This window comes from Chionomys nivalis, chromosome 7, assembly GCF_950005125.1.
Source record: "Chionomys nivalis chromosome 7, mChiNiv1.1, whole genome shotgun sequence".
NCBI classification, from domain to species: Eukaryota; Metazoa; Chordata; class Mammalia; order Rodentia; family Cricetidae; genus Chionomys; species Chionomys nivalis.
In genome coordinates this window covers 64154070-64175121 of record NC_080092.1, presented here as the reverse complement: position 1 = coordinate 64175121, position 21052 = coordinate 64154070, and the positions used below count along the sequence as shown (strand labels likewise).

Below are 21052 nucleotides of genomic sequence, written 5' to 3'. Positions count from 1 at the left end.
AGTCATATGAGTATCTGAAAACACTACACAAAGATGTGCATAGGTACTGAAGCAGAAGCCTATTTGATATGGCCAAAAATTATAGGGCCAAAGACTGAGATGTAACTCAGTGATAAGAATGCTTGCCCAACATGAATAAAGCTCTTGGGGTCAATACTGCCACCCTTAAAAAAATGGAGAGATGATCACATTGGCTGAACAAAATAAGCATGAGGTTGTTAAGAAAGACAAATCCTGTAGGATCTTGTAAACTGGGATGAGGAATTTAGATTACAGTCTATATGGAATATAAAGCAATTCAAAGAGGGCTGGAGAGAGATGGCTCAGCAGTAAAGAGTGCTTACTGTTCTTGTAGAAGATCTGGGTTTGGCTCCCAGCACCCAAATAGCAACTCGCAAAACTCAAGTTCTAGGGGATCCAAAGCCCTCTTCTGATTTCCACAGGCTCCTCTGCACATGTGGTACAGACATATACACATAAAATTAAGTATTACAAAATTAAGGACACTGAAATTAACATCATTAAAAATACCGACATACAGTATTCTAACATCTTTACATCATTTAGTTGTGTAGGGAGATTTGTGAACACACTATTGCAACTGTCAGAAAGAGACAAATGTAGCTTGTTATCAGAACTGTCAAGAGTATAGATGATTTTAAGTATATTCTGAAGGTAGAATGAAAATGGCCTGTATACATACTGGATGTAAGTTAGAAATCAAGAAATTCTAAGTTTTAATCTGATCTGACCTGGGTTGGGCTGGTAAAGACATTAGGTTAGGAAGACTAAGAAAAAGATGTTTGTTTTGGAAAATCAAATATTCTACTCAGTACTTGTTAAGTTTAAAGACTGGAATCTTAAACTCAGGTAATTCTGACTCTCGGTCATCCTAGAGAACCACTATTCTAAACAAAGCAGGAGCTTAATAACTAATAGTTGGAAATAACAAATTATACTTACATTTACTTAGGTAGTAGTAATTTTCTAATTTGGTAGGGTTACTTTGCTGTGATTGAGTCCTAAGTATGATAAATAATGCACTCAATGTCCACAAAAAACAAGCAGCTTTTATTGCAGTATTACAAAACACTTTCCATTTTGGCAATATTTTACAACGCACTTTACTTTAAGGGTTGGGAAAGAGAAGGTGGAAAACTAAAAAGGAAAATTTCAATGGATATTTCTAAAAGGAAAACTGTCCCCAGCCCTCCCACCCAAATAAAAACCCAAATGTCAATTTCACTACCCAAGAGGCCATGAGGAAAGCAGCAGGCAAACTCTGACAGTTCCACTACGGATCATGTCAGAGACAAAGGAATATTCAAAACAGTCATCAGTATGGTCGGTTGCGCTGATCATTTCTGTAGTCGTTTCTAGGGATGAAAAATAAAGAAACAAACTAAATTCTAGGGTTTTAAACCAATGGAACATCAGTTATTTCTTCAGAGTACTGATGACCTATACCAGTTAGATACTTTCTATAAAAGTTGGCAATGCTCTTTATTTCTATAACCCAAGAAAGTATTCTTTTTTGAGGCAAGGTCTCTAAATAGCCTGGCTGTCCTGGAACTATGAGATCAGGCTGGCCTCTTTTTTTTTTATTTATTTATTTATTTATTTTTTTTGGTGAGAGACAGATTTTCTCTGTGTAGCTTTTGAACCTGTCCTGAAACTCGCTCTGCTGACCAGGCTGGACTCAAATTCAGAGATCCACCTGTCTCTGCCTCCTGAGTGCTGGGATTAAAGGCATGTGCTGTGACCACCTAGCTCAAAAACGTTTTCTTAATAAATCTAATTCATCACTTTTAAGACTTACAAAGTTTCTTAAAGAGGCCTTGTTATCGATCAACTCTAGTAATTTTCCACCTAGACCAAGGACTACAAAACCACTGTAAATACTTTCAATTGTCTACTAAGCCAATAATCCAAGTATCTACTATGGGACAGAACTTTGGCAGAGTGAATAAGCAAACCTTTTAAATTTACATTTCATGTATGAGTTCTGTATCTGTCACTTACTATGTATGTAATCTCAGAAAAGTTACTAAATATCTGACTCTGTTAGGAGACTGACAGAAGGACTAAAGTTGTATAAAGACACTACAGTATTGGACACACCAAAGTTTGTGATAATTTAAGCTATAAGTAATACCTAACAATGCTTTCTGTGGGCAAGCAAATGTTACAATCTCATATAACTCTACAAAGTAGGTATTATTTGTTCCACTGTACAGGTGAGGCTATTGATGCTCTAAAGGGTTATAGAACTTGCCTACAATCACATTAAGATGTGGAGCAGAGGCACAGCAGTTTGACACTACTACATGTAAATACTATGCTAATTGTTACTATCTTACACTACCTCCAGCAAATAGAGGAACTTGAGTAAGGAACAAGTACAGGGTTTGAAAATCCTCCAAGATACTCTTAATTTAAATATTATCAAGTTATCTCTTCACCCCAAATTTCTTTAGCCATGAGAAAAACAACAAAGATTTATTAATTTGCAAAATCAAAATTTGAACTTATTAAACATAGAACTAAACATTTTTTTGAAAGATATCAATTGGAATTAAAGAAGAAAACAAAACAAAAAATGGCTTGAACCCTAAAACCTAGAAGCAGTGAGACAAAAGAGTTCGCAAGTATACCTGAATACTCACCTTCCTCCCATTTTGCCGCCATAGCCACCTCGGTCTCCTCCATAACCCCCACCTCGGTCTCCTCCATAGCCACCACCACTTCGGTCTCCACCATAGCCTCCACTTCTGTCTCCACCGTAGGCGCCACTGCTGCCACCACCTCCACCACCACGGTCTCCTCCATAGCCTCCTCGGCTTCGGTCTCCTCCATAGCCGCCTCGATCACCCCCGTAGCCTCCTCGATCACCCCCGTAGCCTCCTCGATCTCCTCCATAGCCTCCTCGATCTCCTCCATAGCCACCCCCTCGGTCTCCACCGTAACCCCCTCGGTCTCCTCCATAGCCACCTCCTCTATCTCCTCCATAGCCACCTCCTCTATCTCCACCATAGCCACCCCCACTTCTGTCTCCACCATAGCCACCCCCACTTCTGTCTCCACCATAACCACCCCCACTTCTATCTCCACTATAACCACCCCCACTTCTGTCTCCACCGTAGCCACCTCGGTCTCCACCTCTGCCCCCACGACCTCTGTAGCCCCTTTCTCCACCGTAGCCTCTCCCCCGGAAATCTGCAAGGTAAAATTATAAACCAATAAGGCCAGTATTAATAATACAAAGCCTCCCCAATGCTAGTTAGAATACAAACAACTTATACATGCTGTTAAATGACTAACTAACTAAAGAAAGAGTTGGCCTACCTCCCCCTGACTGACGAGAGTCCTCTGGTCTAGGCTCATTGCACTGATTGCAGGAATTCCTTCGAGCAAAGTTCATATTTCCACATGACCTGAAGGAGGGAAATAAAATGTTCCTAAGTCTCCAATAAACCCTCCAACTCTATCTCTACACCCACCAAAGTAAATGACATACTTACGGATTAGGGCAAACCCAGTCCCCATTCTTGGGGTCTCCACCTCGACCCTGAAAACCTCCACGGCCTCTATATCCTCCACGGCCTGGGGAAGGGGGAGAGATAAGATAGAAGCGAAAATCCAGCAGCAGACATTAACAATATACAGGCATAACACCAGATGAAAGAAATAAAAGAATAAAGTGCCCATTAATACCTGGACAGATAACTTCAAAACTAATTTCCATTACAGCAAGACTTAGAGGTTTCACTTAAAAATACAACAAATGTTAAGAATAGACCTGGAAGACATTATAATATAAATACTATAGTAAAAACCCTTCAAAGTCTGTTTTTCATAATAGTTGATATAGTTTAAAAATCCCAGTCATAAAAATTAAATTTAAGTAGTAAATTCCAAAGTTGAGAAAATAGACCCATTTAAAAAAAAAAAATCAAGAAGCTGCACTGGGAAACTTAAACTTTGGGTCAGCTCTGGCAGTGAGACTCAGCAGGCAAATTACTTGTTCTAAGCCTAAAAAACTGAGTTTGTGCACCAAAGCATGCATGTACCAACAGAAATAAATGCTTTTAAAAAGTTAGATGAACTGGCGCACGCCTTTAATCCCAGCACTCGGGAGGCAGAGGCAGGCGGATCTCTGTGAGTTCGAGGCCAGCCTGGTCTACAAAGGGAGTTCCAGGACAGGCTCCAAAGCTACAGAGAAACCCTGTCTCGAAAAACAAAAAAACAAAACAAACAAACAAACAAAAAAAAGTTAGATGAACTACCTAAGTAGGTTTCATTTAAACAGTTATTCCAAAGCTCCTTTACCACTGCTGAACACTGCAAAGGCATTTCTACAACCTTTCCTACCACTTTCTTTCTTTTTTTTTTTTTTTTGATTTTCGAGACAAGGTTTCACCATAGCTTTTTGGTTCCTGTCCTGGTACTAGCTCTTGTAGACCAGGCTGGCCTTGAACTCACAGAGATCCGCCTGCCTCTGCCTCCCGAGTGCTGGGATTAAAGGCGTGAGCCACCACCGCCCGGCTCCTACCACTTTCTTAACTACTGGAACATCCTCATTTTAGGATGAAAGGCAGGAGACTGATGCCTCAGTGGTTAAACGCACTAGCTTTTGCAGTACCCAATATGGTGGCTCACAACCATCTGTAACTCCAGAACATACAAGCAAACCACTCATGCAAAAGCCAAAAGCTGTACGTGTCTCTGTGTGTGTGTTTGTGTGGTGTAGTGGTGATACACACCTTTAATACTAGCAGGGAACAGAGGCAGGTGATCTCTGAGTTTGAAGCCAACCTGGTCTACAGAGGAAGTTCCAGGATACCCAGGCTATACAAAGAAACCCTGTCTTGAAAAACCAAAATATAAAAAAAAGTAGTAATGAAATTTATGGGGCTGGAGAGATGGCTCAGAAGTTAAGAGCACTGGCTGCTTTTTCCAGAGACCCTGAGTTCAATTCCCAGCAACCACATGGTAGCTTATAACCATTCATTAATGGGATCTGATGCCCTCTTCTGACATGAGGTATACATGCAGATAAAACACTTATGTACATAAAACACACAAAATTTTTTAAAATAAAAAAGGCTAGCAAGCAATTCTATGCAAGCAAGGACAGAACAGACACAAATTCAAACTGCTATGTGTAGCTCTTGAACCTTCTTATTTATTTAAATAGTGCTGGGAAACAATGTAAATATCCTACCTCGTCGTCCACCTCCACTTCCACCACCTCTCATGAATTCAGGCCTCCTGGTGGCAAACGACACTTTTATGATGTTTCCATGGAATTCTTTTCCTAAGAAGAAAAAACAGTTTTAAGGCTGAACAAGGTGGTACATACCACCTATAATAATCTCAACACTCTGGAGGCTGAGGCAAGAAGATAACTGAGATTTTGAGATTCCAGCTTCAGATTGACAGTAAGACCAAAAAGAAAAGGAAGGAAGTGAAGAGGAGAGCTATTTAAATAAATGCTACATACAATGTCACATTACCTCCTGACAAAACAGTAAGATTGTCTTGGCTATTTTAGTTTCAGAAAAATAATAAACACACCCCTGCAGAAACTCAAACAAACCAGTGCTCTGTGTTTCAATAGCGCTAAAATATAACCCATAATCTACTCAACAGAACAGAGCTTCCATGGGGAGACAGTTATTTTTTACTAAGCTTAAAGACAGAGAAAAATCACCTAATATTTTTAAGAGTAAATGAAGGTAAATGAAGGCAAAAGTTTTCCAGTGTTGAGAACTGAACTCAAGGCCTAATACACTCTACATACGACTGACCTATATTCCTAATTCTGACTTTATATTTTATATAAAGATCTAATTTGCAGAACTGTCAATTGTGTCACCATTTCTTTTTTTCCCCACCATTTACTTCTTAAAGGGAATTGGCATATGTGCATGTGTATACACATGTAGTTAACTATATATATGCCCACATACATATGTGCATGTGTATACACATGTAGTTAACTATATATATGCATACATACATATGTGCATGTGTATACACATGTAGTTAACTATATATATCCACACATATGCTTGATTTGGTTTTTTTTGTTTGTTTTTCGAGACAGGGTTTCTCTGTGGCTTTGGAGCCTGTCCTGGAACTAGCTCTTGTAGATGTTTTTTTATTTTTTGAGACAGTGTTTCTCTATAGCTTTGGAGCCTATCCTGGAACTAGCTCTTGTAGACCAGGCTGGTCTTGAACTCACAGAGACCCACCTGCCTCTGCCTCCCAAGTGTTGTTATTAAAGGCATGTGCCACTGCCCACCCACATATATTCTTGAATATGGGCTTCCTAGTGTGCTTATAATTTAGAATAAACAAACTGGGGGAGGGAAGGTTGGGGTTCAGATGTGAATGTAAAATTGTCCACAACAGGATCATGTTTAAATATTTAGTCCTCAGCTTGTGGCACTATTTTGGAAGGCAAGATTAAAAAAACACTCTAACAAGCAATGACACAGTTAATCTCATTCTACACACACATAAAAGCACCAGTTTGTATTCTTGATTGCTATTAAACAGGAAAATAACCATTATCTCAAAGAGCCATGTTTTGACTTTCAGATTAGAAAGAAAAACTTCTGAAGTATATGAATGGAACTAGAGAAATATTCAGCAGTTACGAGAATTGGGCCCTAGTTCATTTCCCAGCACCCACATGGCAGCTCACAATCATCTATACCGCTATTTCCAGGGGAAGTGATAATACTTTTTTGGCCTCCAAAGGGTCTGTATACACATACATCCAGGCAGGCAAAACACCAAAACATATACATAATTTTAAATATAGGAATGAAGCATACCATCAAACCAGTCAATGGCCGCCTTAGCAGATGGAGGGTCATCAAATGATACTGTTGCTTCCCCTTTTGGCTTTCCCGTGTCTTTGTCTGTATAAAGATTTATCATTGGTTTTCCAGTCTTTTTGTTAGTCTAAGGAAAAAAAAATGACCAAATTGGTGCTGTATTTCAGGAATAAGTAAGTGATCATGTATCATTCAGGTAAAGATTTTTTTCGAAGATTTATTATTTTTAATTATTTGTATATATGTATGTATGTGGTGTGCACAAGGGTTCAAGTCCCTTCAGAAACCAGAACCGTCAGATTCCCTGTAGCTGAAAACTACCGTAGTGGGTAAGCAGCCCAACAAAGGGTGTTGAAAACTAAACTCAGATCCTCTGGAAGAATAGTACATGTTCTTCACAGCCAAGGCATCTCTCCAGCCCCAGGTAAAGATTTTTTTAAAAAGGAATCCACATATTCACACTATAAAATACTATATGCTTACTATAAAAATAAAAGTTATCTGTAGGTGTGGTTAATGAAAACTTCCCAGGCAAGAGTTAAGTGAAAAACAAACTATAAAAATCTTGTAAGGAACCAGACATGGTGGCACATGTCTTCGATCCTAGTACTTTGGAGGGAGATCTTAAGAGTTTTGAGGCCAGCTTGGTTTGTCTATCCAATGAGTTCCACAATAGCCAGGACTTTAAAAAAAAAACAAAAAACAAAAAAAAAAAGAAACTTGCAAGGGCTTAGCAAATGTGAGGATCTGCACCAGCAAAAAACAAAACAAAAACAAAACAAAACAAAAAAACCCCAACAACAAAAAAAATAAAAGAACCAACTACCCCAAAGGGGGAAAAAAAAAACCCAATGCAGATGTTTCATAAAAAATGTTTTGTAAAATATTTAAAGGCCAGGAAAACATCTTTTAATAAAAATCAATACATTATTATTAAGGAATACAGTGGGCTTTGGCTGAGATAAGGGTAGAAGACAGAATTCTACTTTATTAAAAATGTGTGGTCAGCTATGGTATCTTGCCCCTCTAACCCCAGTACTCAAGAGGCTGAGGCAGACAGATTGTGAGTTTGAGGCTAGTCCAGGCCCTATCTCAAAACAACGAAGAAAAGCTCTGAACTTGTCTGAGTGTGTTTCATGTATAAATCAAAAAAACAAGCAAACAAAAAAGCCCCAGCAATTACTCAACAAGGGAAAAAATGAGTAATTTCACTAACAACCAAAACAAGGAATAATGAATGCAAAAACATCAAACAAGTAATACCTACTTAGTCCTGCTCTAAAGCATATATTGGCATTTCAGAATCCAGGAATGAAGCTTAAGCACAGGCAGAAAGATAAACATGAACAAGAAATAAAATGAAATGTACTTAGTGTGCTCCTTAGGTTTTTTTGTTTTGTTTTTGAGGGGGGTAAACTTGACTCTAAAGTCATCTGGGAATAGGAACTGCAATTGAGAAAATGTTTCCAACAGATTGGTTGACTGATGTGGGAGGGTCAGCCCACTGGAGGTGTTGCCACCTCTGAGCAGGTGGTCCTCAGTGCTGTAAAAAAGCAGGAGGAACAAACCAACCATGGGAGCAAGCAAGTAAATAGTGTTCCTCCTTGGTTTCCATTACAGCTCCTTGCCTGACTTTCCTCAAAAATGGACTGTGATAAGCCAAATAAAATAAGCCCTTTCCTCTCCAAGATTCTTTTGGTCAGAATAGTCTATCACAGCAATAGAAACCTAAAGAAGACACACAGGCCTATCGACATGGGGGAGGACATGCATTACAGGATTTAGTAATGCTTACTACAGCATTATACAAACTCACAATGTAATGCATGTATCTTAATTACAATATTAACAATTATGAAATCTTCAATGTGACACTTTTTACTTACCTTGATAATTCCTATTTGCTTAAAGAACTCTCCCACTTGATCTGTAGAGACACCCTCCCCAAGTCCTTGCACAAAGATTGTGTTGTTATCTGAATTATCAGACTCTGAATCTAAGGGGAAAAAATTACGATCAATTTCATGTACATATTACTTGGTTTTACTACTCATGCTCCGTAATCAAAACCATTAATTGACTAGTATTGGATTGCTTCTAAGCCCCAAATAGAAGAACCAATATAAAATCTTATATAAACATGCAAAGTATTCAGTTTCATGGAAGACCATAAATTACAATAAAACTTTAGGTAAAATGCAGGTTACACTCTGAAATACATAAACCAATTAAGGGAGAGGTTAAAAGTATCACTCTTCAGATCCAGGACTAAAGCTCATGAAGAGATGAAGAAAGTTAACTAGTTACCTTTCTCTGAAGAACTTTCAATTGTATATAGTCATACAACTGACTACCCAATGTTTTTTAAAAAAGGCTTTCTAGTACAAAATTCCCCCAAATTGGATACTTGACTCTCATGCCAGCCAGCCAAGCAGAATGCTGGGTTCCGGGTTCCCATTCACTGCAAAAAGCCTTGTATATATCAGAAGGTAAGAGCACCTGGTACACACACCTTACCTTACACGCACACTTTTGGATTAGTACAACAAAGTAAGAAAGTTGTATAAAAATTCAGTCCATCAAGGGATAATTCAGAAATTGCCATCCATATAGAATACTTTGGCATCTTAATAAAAACAAAAGTTCTGATTTCAATATATATTAAATATTTTTATTGAAATAGATTTTAACCTCTAAACCATAACTTTAAAAAGGGTCCAAAAGCAAATCTACAGTCTTGAATTCATCTAAAATTGAAAAGCCACATAAAATTAGTGCCTTCCACCCAGAGAAAGACAATTCTCATATGCATGAATTTTAATTTCTTACGTCTACTAAAACTACCAATCTAATGTAAGAGCTTTATTTTAATTATTTTTCTTTTTTGGTTTTTCAAGACAGGGTTTCTCTGTGTAGCCCTGGTTATTCTGGACCTTGCTCTGTAGACCAGGCTGGTTTCAGGCTCAAAAGATTGGCCTGCCTCTTCCCCTGAAAGCTGGTATTAAAAGCATGCACCAACACTGCCTGGCTGAGAGTTTTTTAAACACATCTTTTTTTAACCTCTATGTTGCTAAGATAGCAAAATTTGAATGTTTCTTCAAATAAGAAAAAGCGAAAGCACAAACAGCGATTTCTCTAGCACATTTTCTAATCAGACCCCTGAATTTTTAATTTTGGTATTAAAATAAATAAATAAATAAATAAATCAAACTGCCCAGATCTGCCAGCACCATTAAATTAAATTAAACTTCCCTTTAGTATTTACTCCTACAACACATATTCCTCTTTAAGAGGTAGAAAACTGATATTTTGTAATTGTAAAACAAAAGTATCAAGACTCTTACCAGCATCTGGTCTGGATCCATAATCCCTGTGACCTAAGAGAGAAGAAAAGGCTATAAGGCAACTCATTTGGAATTAAAAGGAAGACGGTAATACCAAGCATATAAAATATAAAATTTCCAAATCCTTGAAAGTCAACCATCACAGATTTATAAAATAACTACATAAATTTTTATTATTAAAAGTGTAAGAAATCAAAGATGAATGTCAACATTTCTTTAAACTTGTCCAAGACGGCACCCACCACTTTTGTCATTATTTTAGCATCACTTTTGTCAAACACTGATTGATTGCCAATGCTGATTGAAAACCCTAATAATTTAAAAACACCATGTCAGCTACCTTTATAAAAGGAAAAAAAAACCCTATTGTCACAACTCAGTGAAACATTCATTCATTGGTCAGACTCTTTCATGCAAATTCACTGTGTGGAAAACCCATTGGACTATTTGAGATCAGTTTTGGCTTTTAGTATTTACTTTGATATAAACGTGTATACAGAGTATTTTGTAATCACACAACACACCAGCCTCAACATTGTAAGAAAGGGCTTAGACTGCATCTGCGGGATATTGGTGGCTTTTAGATTTATATAGCATTTCCACTGAAACATTTTGGGATACTCAGCACTTACCACCAAAATTTTTGAAGCCACCGCGGTCACCACCACTGCAGAGGAAAAATTGAAGAAATGATTTCTTCCTTAAGTCTCTCATGTGCTGAGCCCTGGGCTCAATCTACACTTAACTGTCACAAGTAGAGTGCCTAGGAAAATAGTAGCACCACTAACTTTCCAGTAAGTTCCATTTCAGAGTTCAATGACTCAATCTAAGTGTTTTCTCAAGGATTTATTTCTACAAGTTGCCTTTTCACATTTATTATACTTTTTATGTTAAAAACAAAAAACTTCCCAACCCCAAGCCAAAAGGTTACTACTCAAACCATTAACTTAAAAAGCTGAAGGCACAGCATGAAGTATGTGAAATTAGAGCAAGTATTCTTTCCCAAGGGGTATGTCTGAAATATGGGAAAAAGTTAAAAGACCAGAGGAATAAAAAACAAAGTTAGACTTTGATAGCAGAACAGGAAATGTAAAATCCTGAGTATAGATTCTGCAGTGATAATAAAATTATGGGTTTTATAAGATGAACTTCTTTAAAGTGATAAATTTAAACAAAAATGAACCTGAAAAATATTTGAAACTTTTAAGAAAATTAGTAAAATGAGGACTAAAAAACCAGCTAAACTCAAAACTGATCTTCTCCACAATATTAATTAAGATCTTTTCATATCATAGCAGAGGTTAAGCTGCCAAGTGCTCCAAGGATCAAAGCAACAAAATATGTTAAAGAATGCAAATACTCCAACACTGCAGGTGCCCAAAGAATGACTTTATTTGGCAAATTCAGTGTCAGTTAAGTCAATGGTCCTCATACACACAGCTTTATGTAACAAATCTAAGCAGCTCATACTAATCAAGAAATTAAAACAAAAAACCTGATTGAAATAGATAATCTTTCTAAAACATAGGTACTGATAAATAACACAAAAATTTCGAATATTTGATTTGCTGCTCACCTTATGATGCTAGAAGCTATCTGCTTACAAACTTCTGCTCCAGTGATTGCCCAACTCTATCTAGATGGCTTTTCTGAATCATCCAATGACTAAACAAGAAAGCTTTCTCTTATATTTTATTAGCCTGACATAAAGATATTTTGCCTTGTAATCAACTTAGGTACAGACACATGTGTTTTAACTTGCTTTTAAATTGTGTAAATCCCAGGAAATCCTTCTAGCAGGAGAATGAGGCTAGTTCAAAGCTATGGAGACAGTATTAAACTGAAGTCCTTCACAGACACAGCTTTGTATTTAAAATTACTATGTCAGCACAGTACCTAAGTCTTCCCTAACTTTAAATGACAGGTATATCACTGTTACTTCTGTAATAAAGAGGAGCTGGTTATTTTCATTTTGAGACAGGCTCTTAATGATGGTCCTGAATTTTCTATGTAGATAAAGATGACCTTGAATTCATCCTTTTGTTTCCTCAAATGTATTTTCCATGAGAGCCCAATAAAGCTGAAGTAAATTGTTGAAAAAAATTCCCCTTCTTTTGCAGTACCGGGGATTGAACACAGAGCCTCATGCTTGCTTAAGTAGGTGGTCTACCACCATTAAGCTATACTCCAAGCCCCTTGGAAATTACATTAGAAGTCAAGGGACCCTCAAAGATGAACCTCAAAATCCCAATGGCAAACATGAAGAATTACGGAAAATATCAAGTCCACAATTCTTAAAAATTGTTTGGTGTCTATTTTCTTGTATATGAATATGGGTGAGTACCCACCGAATGTATGGGTATGTACAGACAGCAGTGCCTGCATGTGGAGACCACATGTCTATCAGTAGTTTCCTACTGTTCTCCACTTTATATTTTGAGATAGGATTTTTTCACTCAACCTGAAGCTTATGGATCAGCTAGACTGGCTGGCTACTCAGCCCCTAAAATCTTCAAGCCCCCTCTTCCCAACACTGGAATTACAGATGTGTGCCATCACACCCATTTTAGGGGGTTAGTTAGGGTGTGTAAGATGAAGGCAAGACTTTTTGCTTGTTGTTTTGTTTTTTGTTTTGAGACAAGGTTTCTCTGTAGCTTTGGAGCCTATCCTGGAACTAGCTCTTATAGACCAGGCTGGCCTCGAACTCAGAGATCTGCCTGCCTCTGCCTCTCCAGTGCTGGGATTAAAAGTGTGCACCACCACTGCCCAGTGAAGGCAAATCTTTTATAAGTTAACTAGAAGCTGTGTTCATAAGATATATCCTAACTGCTTTGTTGTCAACAAAACTGCTGATCTAGCCCACAGTGAAAGGAAAATATGCAATTTTATATAAGGTAAACTCTCATTTTCATGCTGGCCAACAATATAACTTTGAACAATTTTGGTGGTGGTGGTTGTTGGAGACAAGGTCTCTCTACATAGCCCTGACTGTCCTGGAACTCACACTATAAACCAGGCTGGCCTCAAAGTCAGAGATCTACCTGTCTCTGACTCCCAAGTGCTGAGATTAAAGGTGTGCACCACTTTGTGGCCTGGCTGAACAACAACAAAAAACAACAGAGATGACTCAGAGGTTAAGATCACCTGCTATACTTTCAGAAAACCCAAGTTCGGTTTCCCCATGCCCATGTTCAGCAGCTGCATATAAATGCCTATAACTCTACCTTTAGAGAATTCAATACCCTCTTCTGTCTACAGACACCCCATATGGCAAATATTTACAGATACAAATGCAAAATTATTTTAAAAATGTATCCTCTAAGAGAAAATATAAAAAACATAAAGGTTGAGTTTCCTTCTTTACAAAACTCAGTTCTACATCCTTACTATTCAAAGGGTAAGCACAAGCATAAACATAGCTTAAAAGCTTCTCAGAAAAACTCAGGCTCTCAGTCTCCATACAACAATAATTTGCATTAAGAACCCCAAGTAATTCATATGCATATTTAAATCTGAGAAGTACTGATCTAATGTTCACCTGTACATCCAAATGACATTCAACCATTTTCTCTCATTAAGTAAATTTTATGTTACATTCCCTTTATTAGGAAATTTATTGTCATTAACTCAAGAAACAGACTACAATGCATATTCATTAGTATTAAAGAATATATTCCTATGGTAAATGTTTCTTTCAAACTTGCTGTTAAGATACAAAATTCTTTCTTCCATAGTAAGGTCTCATTAGCAAATTAAGACAAATATTTCAACAGCTGAGTCAAGATGCTATAAATTTGTTTTCAGTCACAGAAATAGAAGCAAACATGTGCATATAAAGAATTCCCCAATATCATTTTAAGGTAAAGTAGTAGAGTTATTTAAGAGACATATGCATCTTCAACTTAACTGGCAGAGTACCCTAAATAGGAAACTTAAAGAGATGGGTCTTTCAAATTCAAAACCATAATGAAGAGGACTCTAGGGTAGACTGTAGAGGTTTCATACATTTAGAAAAGATTCAATAGAAAAGAAAACCTGGGGGCTGGAAAAAGCTTGGTGGTTGAGAGCACTGGCTGCTTTTCCAGAGAATCCATATTCAATTCCCAGCACCCACATAGCTCACAGTCATCTAGAACTCTAGTCCTAGAGGATCCAATGCGCTCTTCTAGCCTTCATGGGCAAAGCATGCAATATACAGACATACATGCAAGAAGAATACTCAAATATTAAAACAAAGTTTAAAAAAAATTTTTTTTGAAGGAAACTTTTGAGATTCCCCCTGCTCCTTCCCAAGACAGGCTTTCTCTGTGTTACAGTCCTGCTGTACTGAACTTGCTTTGTAGACCAGGTGGTCTGGGAACTCACAGCGGTCCACCTGCCTCTTCCTCCTGAGTACTAGGATTAAAAGTGTGTGCCATCAAGTCCAGTTTTAGGGGTTTATGGTTTTATTTTTCTTGTTTGAAGACAGCTATATATATATATATATATAAAAAACTCGGGTCAGCTTAGCACAAGGGAGTCCAAGCTGGCCTCAAACTCATGGCAATGCTCCCAAGTACTGGGATTGATAACAAACACAAGCCATCACATTAAACTCTCAATCTATAACTTAAAAAAAGAAACAAAATAATACAGTAACTCATGTTTCTAAAATTCCTAGGAAGTCACAGGACGATGCAGAAATACTACCACATCACCACTTTTTCAGTACTAGGAAATGAACCCAGAACAACTGCTAAATTATACAGTCTACAGCTCGAGTTCTGATTCTTCTGACTTTAATTCCCAAGTAGCAGGGCCTAGGCATGAACCGGGCTGCAGGAATCTTTCATACTAGAAAACTCACTTAGGAAAAAAAGGGCATAGCTAAAGAGCAACAAAAGAATTTAAAGCCTTGCACCGTGCTTGAGTTTTCATACTAATAAATCCAGAATACACATTTTTGGAGTGGGAAGAAAAAAAACCAACAATATCTTATGTGAATGATTCAATCAATTTGAGCATCATTCTGACTTCCCTTCATGTCATACATGTGTAGCAAAAGGCTAACTTCAGAAAGATAAGAATCCTCTCTTTGTCGAGCTGCAATGTCCAATATACAGTTAATATCTGCAAGAGTATTTAAAATATAAGTAGACTAAAATGTGATGAGCTCTAAATGTCAAAAACGAAATTAATTTCTAGTTTTAGCATCACAGCTTATCTATACATGGAGTATTTTAGATGTACTGGGTTAAATAAAGTATATCATTAAAACTGATTTCACTGATTTTATTTATATAAGTTTTCTCTTTCTTCTGCAGTCCTAGAAACTGAACCCAAGAGACTATATCTGGGTTTTCTGTTTTCAATGTAGCTACTAGAAAATTTAAAACTACATACATAGTCCAAATTAATGACCTACATAGTTTTCTATGGAGGAAGTGCTGTTCTAAACTACAGCTAGACCATATATACTTTCCATCACATCCAAGTGCTGGGAACAGAAGCCAACTTTTATTTATTTGTTTGTTTTTTGAGACAAGGTTTCTCTGTGTGGCTGTCCTGGAACTCACTGGGTGACTAGGCTGTGGCCTTGTGCTCACAGAGATCTCTGCCTGAGATAAAAGGTGTGTACAACCACAGCAGACTAGAATCCAACATTTTTAACCATGCTTTACCACTGAGCTATATATTCCTTTAACTCAGGATATATACATACTTTGTTTGAGACAGGGTCTCTTTATGTAGTCCCAGCTGTCCCGGAACTCAAGAGATCCATCTACCGTTGCCTGCTACGTGCTATGATTAAAGACACCATGCTTTGCTACACATATACATTTTTTGGGGGTGCTAACTACAATTCTCTTGCAAAAGGAAGAAAATATTCAAAATTTCAGAACAATTTTGGAATTTACCTGTAAGAGCCTGAAACATTTAACTTGATCACATACAATGAAAAAAAATACTCTGGCCGGGCGGTGGTGGCGCATGCCTTTAATCCCAGCACTTGGGAGGCAGAGGCAGGCGGATCTCTGGGAGTTGGAGGCCAGCCTGGACTGGCACCAAAGCTACAGAGAAACCCTGTCTCGAAAAACAAAACAAAAACAAAAAAACCAAAACAAAACAAAAAAAAGATATTCTGCACGATAGTAATCAATGTTTTAAAAAAAGGAAGGGAGGGAGGGAGGGGGGGGAAGAAAAGTCCTGGGACATTTTTTTTCTTAGCTTCTAACCCACTAAGTTGTCAAGGTCAAAGGACAAGAAATTCAGTACTCTTTTTGCAACAATTGCTTCTTAATGAAAAGACTGTCTCCTGTAGTCCCTATGAACGGATCTCTCTCCAAATTAAATTAATGGCTTCTTTTTTGGTTTGAAGTCTTCCTCCAGTCAACCAATCACAGAATAAGAAGATCTCATTCTTTATCGCATATCCAAATCTCACCCTCAAACTATGACCCTTCTTTAAAGATAATAATCTAATTAATGCCAGGTAGTCTTCAAACTGTTGTGTCCCTCTACCCTTCTATACCCGCCCAGACAAAAATTTCAACCGACTAAGATAATTAGAAACACAAATAAGGTTGCTGAAGACTAATTAAAATTCCTGTGTATTTTGATGTTTAAGTATAAAACTAAGTGTTCTTTAAAAAAAGAGCGAAGGAGACATTTATAGTCAAATTTATAATGCTGCACCCTAATGCATAAGTGAGACAGTAGATTTCAAGGATGCTATAGCACATAAAAATTACATGACCTTTTTTTTTTTTATTTTTTTATTTTTTTGAGAGACAGTAGTTCTGGAACTTTATGTAGACCAAGTTGGCCTTGAACTCAGAGATCTGCGTGTCTCTGGGATTAAAGGCGTGTACCATCATGTCCTGCCCAGAATTCTAATTTCAGTATTCATAAAGTTTTATTAGAACAGAGCCTGGTTTGTTTACATTAATTTATGCCTCCTTTGGTGCTCTTAGAAGAGCTGCAAAGCCTAAAACATCTGGCATCTTGCTTTTAACCAAAAACCCCAAAAAACAAACTTTGCCATCTCAATACAAAGAGTAATGGCCACTGAGATTTCTAAACAGGCTCTATGTGGACGACTAATTTACTGAGGGAAGAGAAGAGAAAGTAGTCAAGACTAAAAACTCTCTACTCTAACAAAATCAGCATCGTCTTGACCTAACACATACGAAGGCTTCTACACAAGCTCTTTGTACTAAGTTTCTACATATAGATTTAAAATTAAGCCGGGCGGTGGTGGCGCACGCCTTTAATCCCAGCACTTGGGAGGCAGAGGCAGGCGGATCTCTGTGAGTTCGAGACCAGCCTGGTCTACAAGAGCTAGTTCCAGGACAGGCTCCAAAGCCACAGAGAAACCCTGTCTTGAAAAACCAAAAATAAAAATAAAAATAAATAAATAAATAAAATTAAAAACTTAGCTCATGAATTACTATCTGAGCTACAAATTATACTTAAATATATTGTCAAGGAAGTTATGTTGCTTTAAAAGAAAAAAAAAAGGGTCCTAGGATGTTTAAGGTCCTTCGCCTTCAGCAGGGAAGAATCATTCAACATCCTTTCAACCCTGAGGTTCTAAGATGGGTGCTCGCTGACAAACTAAAATGTTATAGGCTCTCTGCCCATTCCCTTCCTCCTAAAAAGGTGAGATTCCACTGTTCAATTAAGACAGAGTTTTAATAGGTAATCTATTAGATTGTAACTTCCTTATTAACAATAGAAAATTAAACTTATGACACATATAACATTTACAGAATTTCAAATAGCCAGTCATCTATAACAATTCCATTGGAAAATTAAGTATCTAGCAATTGTTATCTCAGGGATTCAGTTTTAGATTGGGAAGAGGCCACTAGGTAAAAAGTAAGTACCATTTCACTTTACAATACTAATTTTTATATACAAATAATAAATGATGTTGACATACTGTTCTTTTTGATAATGAAGGCACATACAATATCATCATTTATCTTGGTAAAGTGAATGACTACCAATCAATCAAAAAAACCTAACATTAATTTTTAAAAAAGTCTTTAATGTCTCTTACAAAAATTTTCAAAATTATGACACTTTGGAATATCCACTATATCAAAGAATATAGTATATAAAAAAAGATATAAAAGCAAATTTGTGGCTCACTTGAAATAAGAGTACATATAAGTTGTTTTTCATGTCACCTTAAGGGATATTCAGTCCCTAAGGACAGAACTGAACTGCTACTAATATATTAAGTATCAGACCACTGACAATTTCAATTCCCAGTAAACATTTCAAAGCCTATGTATTTCATAAATTTACAATCTATAAATTTCATCTCAGGACATAGACCAATTGGTTTTTCATTACATTTTCAAGACCAATAAACTAACTTTACAGATATATTTAAAAATTATGGTAAAATCAGCTTTTATGACCTGTATTGTTATGAACAGTAATAATTTAAAATTAGCAACAAGTAAAGCTAAATTTAAGGCTTTATACACCACAGCTATAATCATTACAATTACAGAATGTTATGTGATATATTATTTCAATAATTGTGTTTAAGGAGAGACATACATTGAAAATTTCTTACATGTCTATCCCATCTTTCTACTCTGCTACTGCCTAATACTTTCCCAGCCCAAGGGAACTTTGTCTTCCATATACATTAACTTACCTTTTCATTGTTAAGATACTTTGATTTCCAGAGTTATCTTTTAAAGGAGTTTTGAGTCTAGCTCCAGTAAGAAAACCAATCAAGTAATTTTATCAAATTATAATCATAGTAGGGAGCTTTAATGGTGTTTAAATTAACATACACCATATAAAATACTATCAACATAGCCTCTTCTGAAGTGATTTACAACATATAAAGATTTCAAAATAAAGTTTTAATTTATTCTTTTTTCTACAACATAATCTCTGAAAGTCTCTTAAGTGAATGTCAGAACAAAAATAAGGAAACCACAAAGAGAAAGAGAGAAAATGAAGGTATCTGTATCTAAACACTTACCTTGGTCCTGTCATAGGACCTCTTCCATCCTTGTCATATCCCCCACGCCCTCTACCTCCTCCCTGTGACCCGCCATATCCTCTATTATCTTCTCCATACCTACTCACATCACGACGGTCATCTATAAAAGGAAAATATAACACACAAAACTGTTACTTCAATTTTTTTATATTGTTGCAACAAACATCTCTTTACAATAGGTTGATTTTGAATTCTTGATCTTAAATAATTCTAATTTCATATAGGAATACTAATATATGCCATCATATGAAGAAATTATTGTTATTTCTTTTTTTTTTTTTTTCGAGACAGGGTTTCTCTGTGGTTTTGGAGCCTGTCCTGGAACTAGCTCTTGTAGACCAAACTGGTCTCGAACTCACAGAGATCCGCCTGCCTCTGCCTCCCGAGTGCTGGGATTAAAGGCGTGCGCCACCACCGCCCGGCCTATTGTCATTTCTTATTAAGTGTTTCAAAGAATATAATTTTAACTGTCACTTTAAGCCACATAGTATGTCCTTTAAGGAAAGACACTAATACACCAAAATGCAATCCATCACACAACATCTGGAAATGTGTTAGGGAATTATATCTATATCAGATTACATTTTATTATCAAAGCCGAGAGCAAATGGAATGATTTAAAGTTAGGAGCTTTGAATTCAAGAACTTCAGTAACTTAAAGACAGAACTCTAATTCTATTTTTTTCACCTCAAACACATTAAATACAAGTCAAGCATAGGCATAATCACAGCCACCAAACATTTTCAAACTGAAAAGACAGTTATTCAGACAATCTGCTTTTAGTCACTCACTCTATTTATTATATGGCTGGGGATATAGCTCAGTGATGAAGTGTCTACCTGACATATACAAAAGTCCTGGGATCCAATTTCTAGCACCACCAAATTATTTTCCTCAGCAAAAAATGTTAAATGACAACTTACTACGAGCCAAGTTCTATCTAGATAATGAAGACATTACAGAAGTGAGAGAGGGGTTGGGAGTTGGGGGTGGGGTGGGGTGGAAAGACTTCTGTCCTTAAATCACAGAGTTTCATGGTATGGTTTGAGTCCTAATCATCATAAGATATATAAAGTGTTATAGAACAAGAGAAAGTAATGACTATTCCTTCTTATATGAGATTAGAGAAGGCTAGCATAGGACAACTATCCCAAATCAAGTATTCCATCATTAAAAGAACTAACAATAGGGGCTGGAGAGGTGGCTCTATGGTTAAGAGCATTGCAACTCTTCCAGAGATCCTGAGTTTAATTCCCAGCAACCACATGGTGTCTCACAACCATCTATATTGGGATCTGATGCCCTCTTCTGGCATGCAGGTGTACATGCAGATAGAACACCATATACACCTTTCAACTCCAGAACTCCAGAGACAGGCAGGCTGATGATCTCTGTGAGTCTGAGGCCAGCTTGGTCTACAAGAGCTAGTTGTAGAATGAGCTCCAAAGCTACAGAGAAACCCTGTCTCAAAAAACCAAAAACAAAAAGAAAACCATATACATAAAATAAATAAATCTTTAAAATTATTAGTAAATAAATTTATTGGGAGGCAGACGCAGGCCTCTGTGAGTTTGAGGTCAGCCTGGTCTACAGAGTGAGTTTCACGACAGCCAGGGCAGTCACAGAGAAACCCTTCTCAAAAATAAAGAAAAAAAAAAAAAAGAACCGACAACCGCATTGTCAAATGCTCAGACTTTAAGACAACAAAGAAAATGTCATCAGTCGTCACATGACCTTCTAACAATCTCTAGAAAGTTAACAACAAAAAAAAAAAATAGTTTGGATGACCATGAGAAATCTATGTCCAGTCATCCCAAATTTTTAATCAATGAGTAAAATCCAAATT

General features: G+C 37.0%; 1 protein-coding gene across 3 annotated transcripts in view; it reads right to left on the bottom strand.

Moving 5' to 3' along the window:
* Positions 1 to 1060: 1060 nt before the first annotated feature.
* Positions 1061 to 21052, bottom strand: part of Taf15 (TATA-box binding protein associated factor 15) — a 35863-nt gene continuing 15871 nt past the window's right edge. For 2 of the 3 annotated variants that reach the window (XM_057774447.1, XM_057774446.1), the window contains exons 7-16: positions 19185 to 19305; positions 10825 to 10859; positions 10193 to 10225; positions 8735 to 8844; positions 6846 to 6975; positions 5225 to 5317; positions 3522 to 3603; positions 3346 to 3434; positions 2667 to 3216; positions 1061 to 1376 (exon numbers count right to left, since the gene is read on the bottom strand). In XM_057774447.1, the coding sequence (XP_057630430.1) occupies positions 1337 to 1376; positions 2667 to 3216; positions 3346 to 3434; positions 3522 to 3603; positions 5225 to 5317; positions 6846 to 6975; positions 8735 to 8844; positions 10193 to 10225; positions 10825 to 10859; positions 19185 to 19305 (1283 nt within the window). In that variant the 3' untranslated portion in view covers positions 1061 to 1336. The remainder of the gene's footprint in view (positions 1377 to 2666; positions 3217 to 3345; positions 3435 to 3521; positions 3604 to 5224; positions 5318 to 6845; positions 6976 to 8734; positions 8845 to 10192; positions 10226 to 10824; positions 10860 to 19184; positions 19306 to 21052) is intronic. The other variant, XM_057774448.1, reaches the window with a different exon arrangement.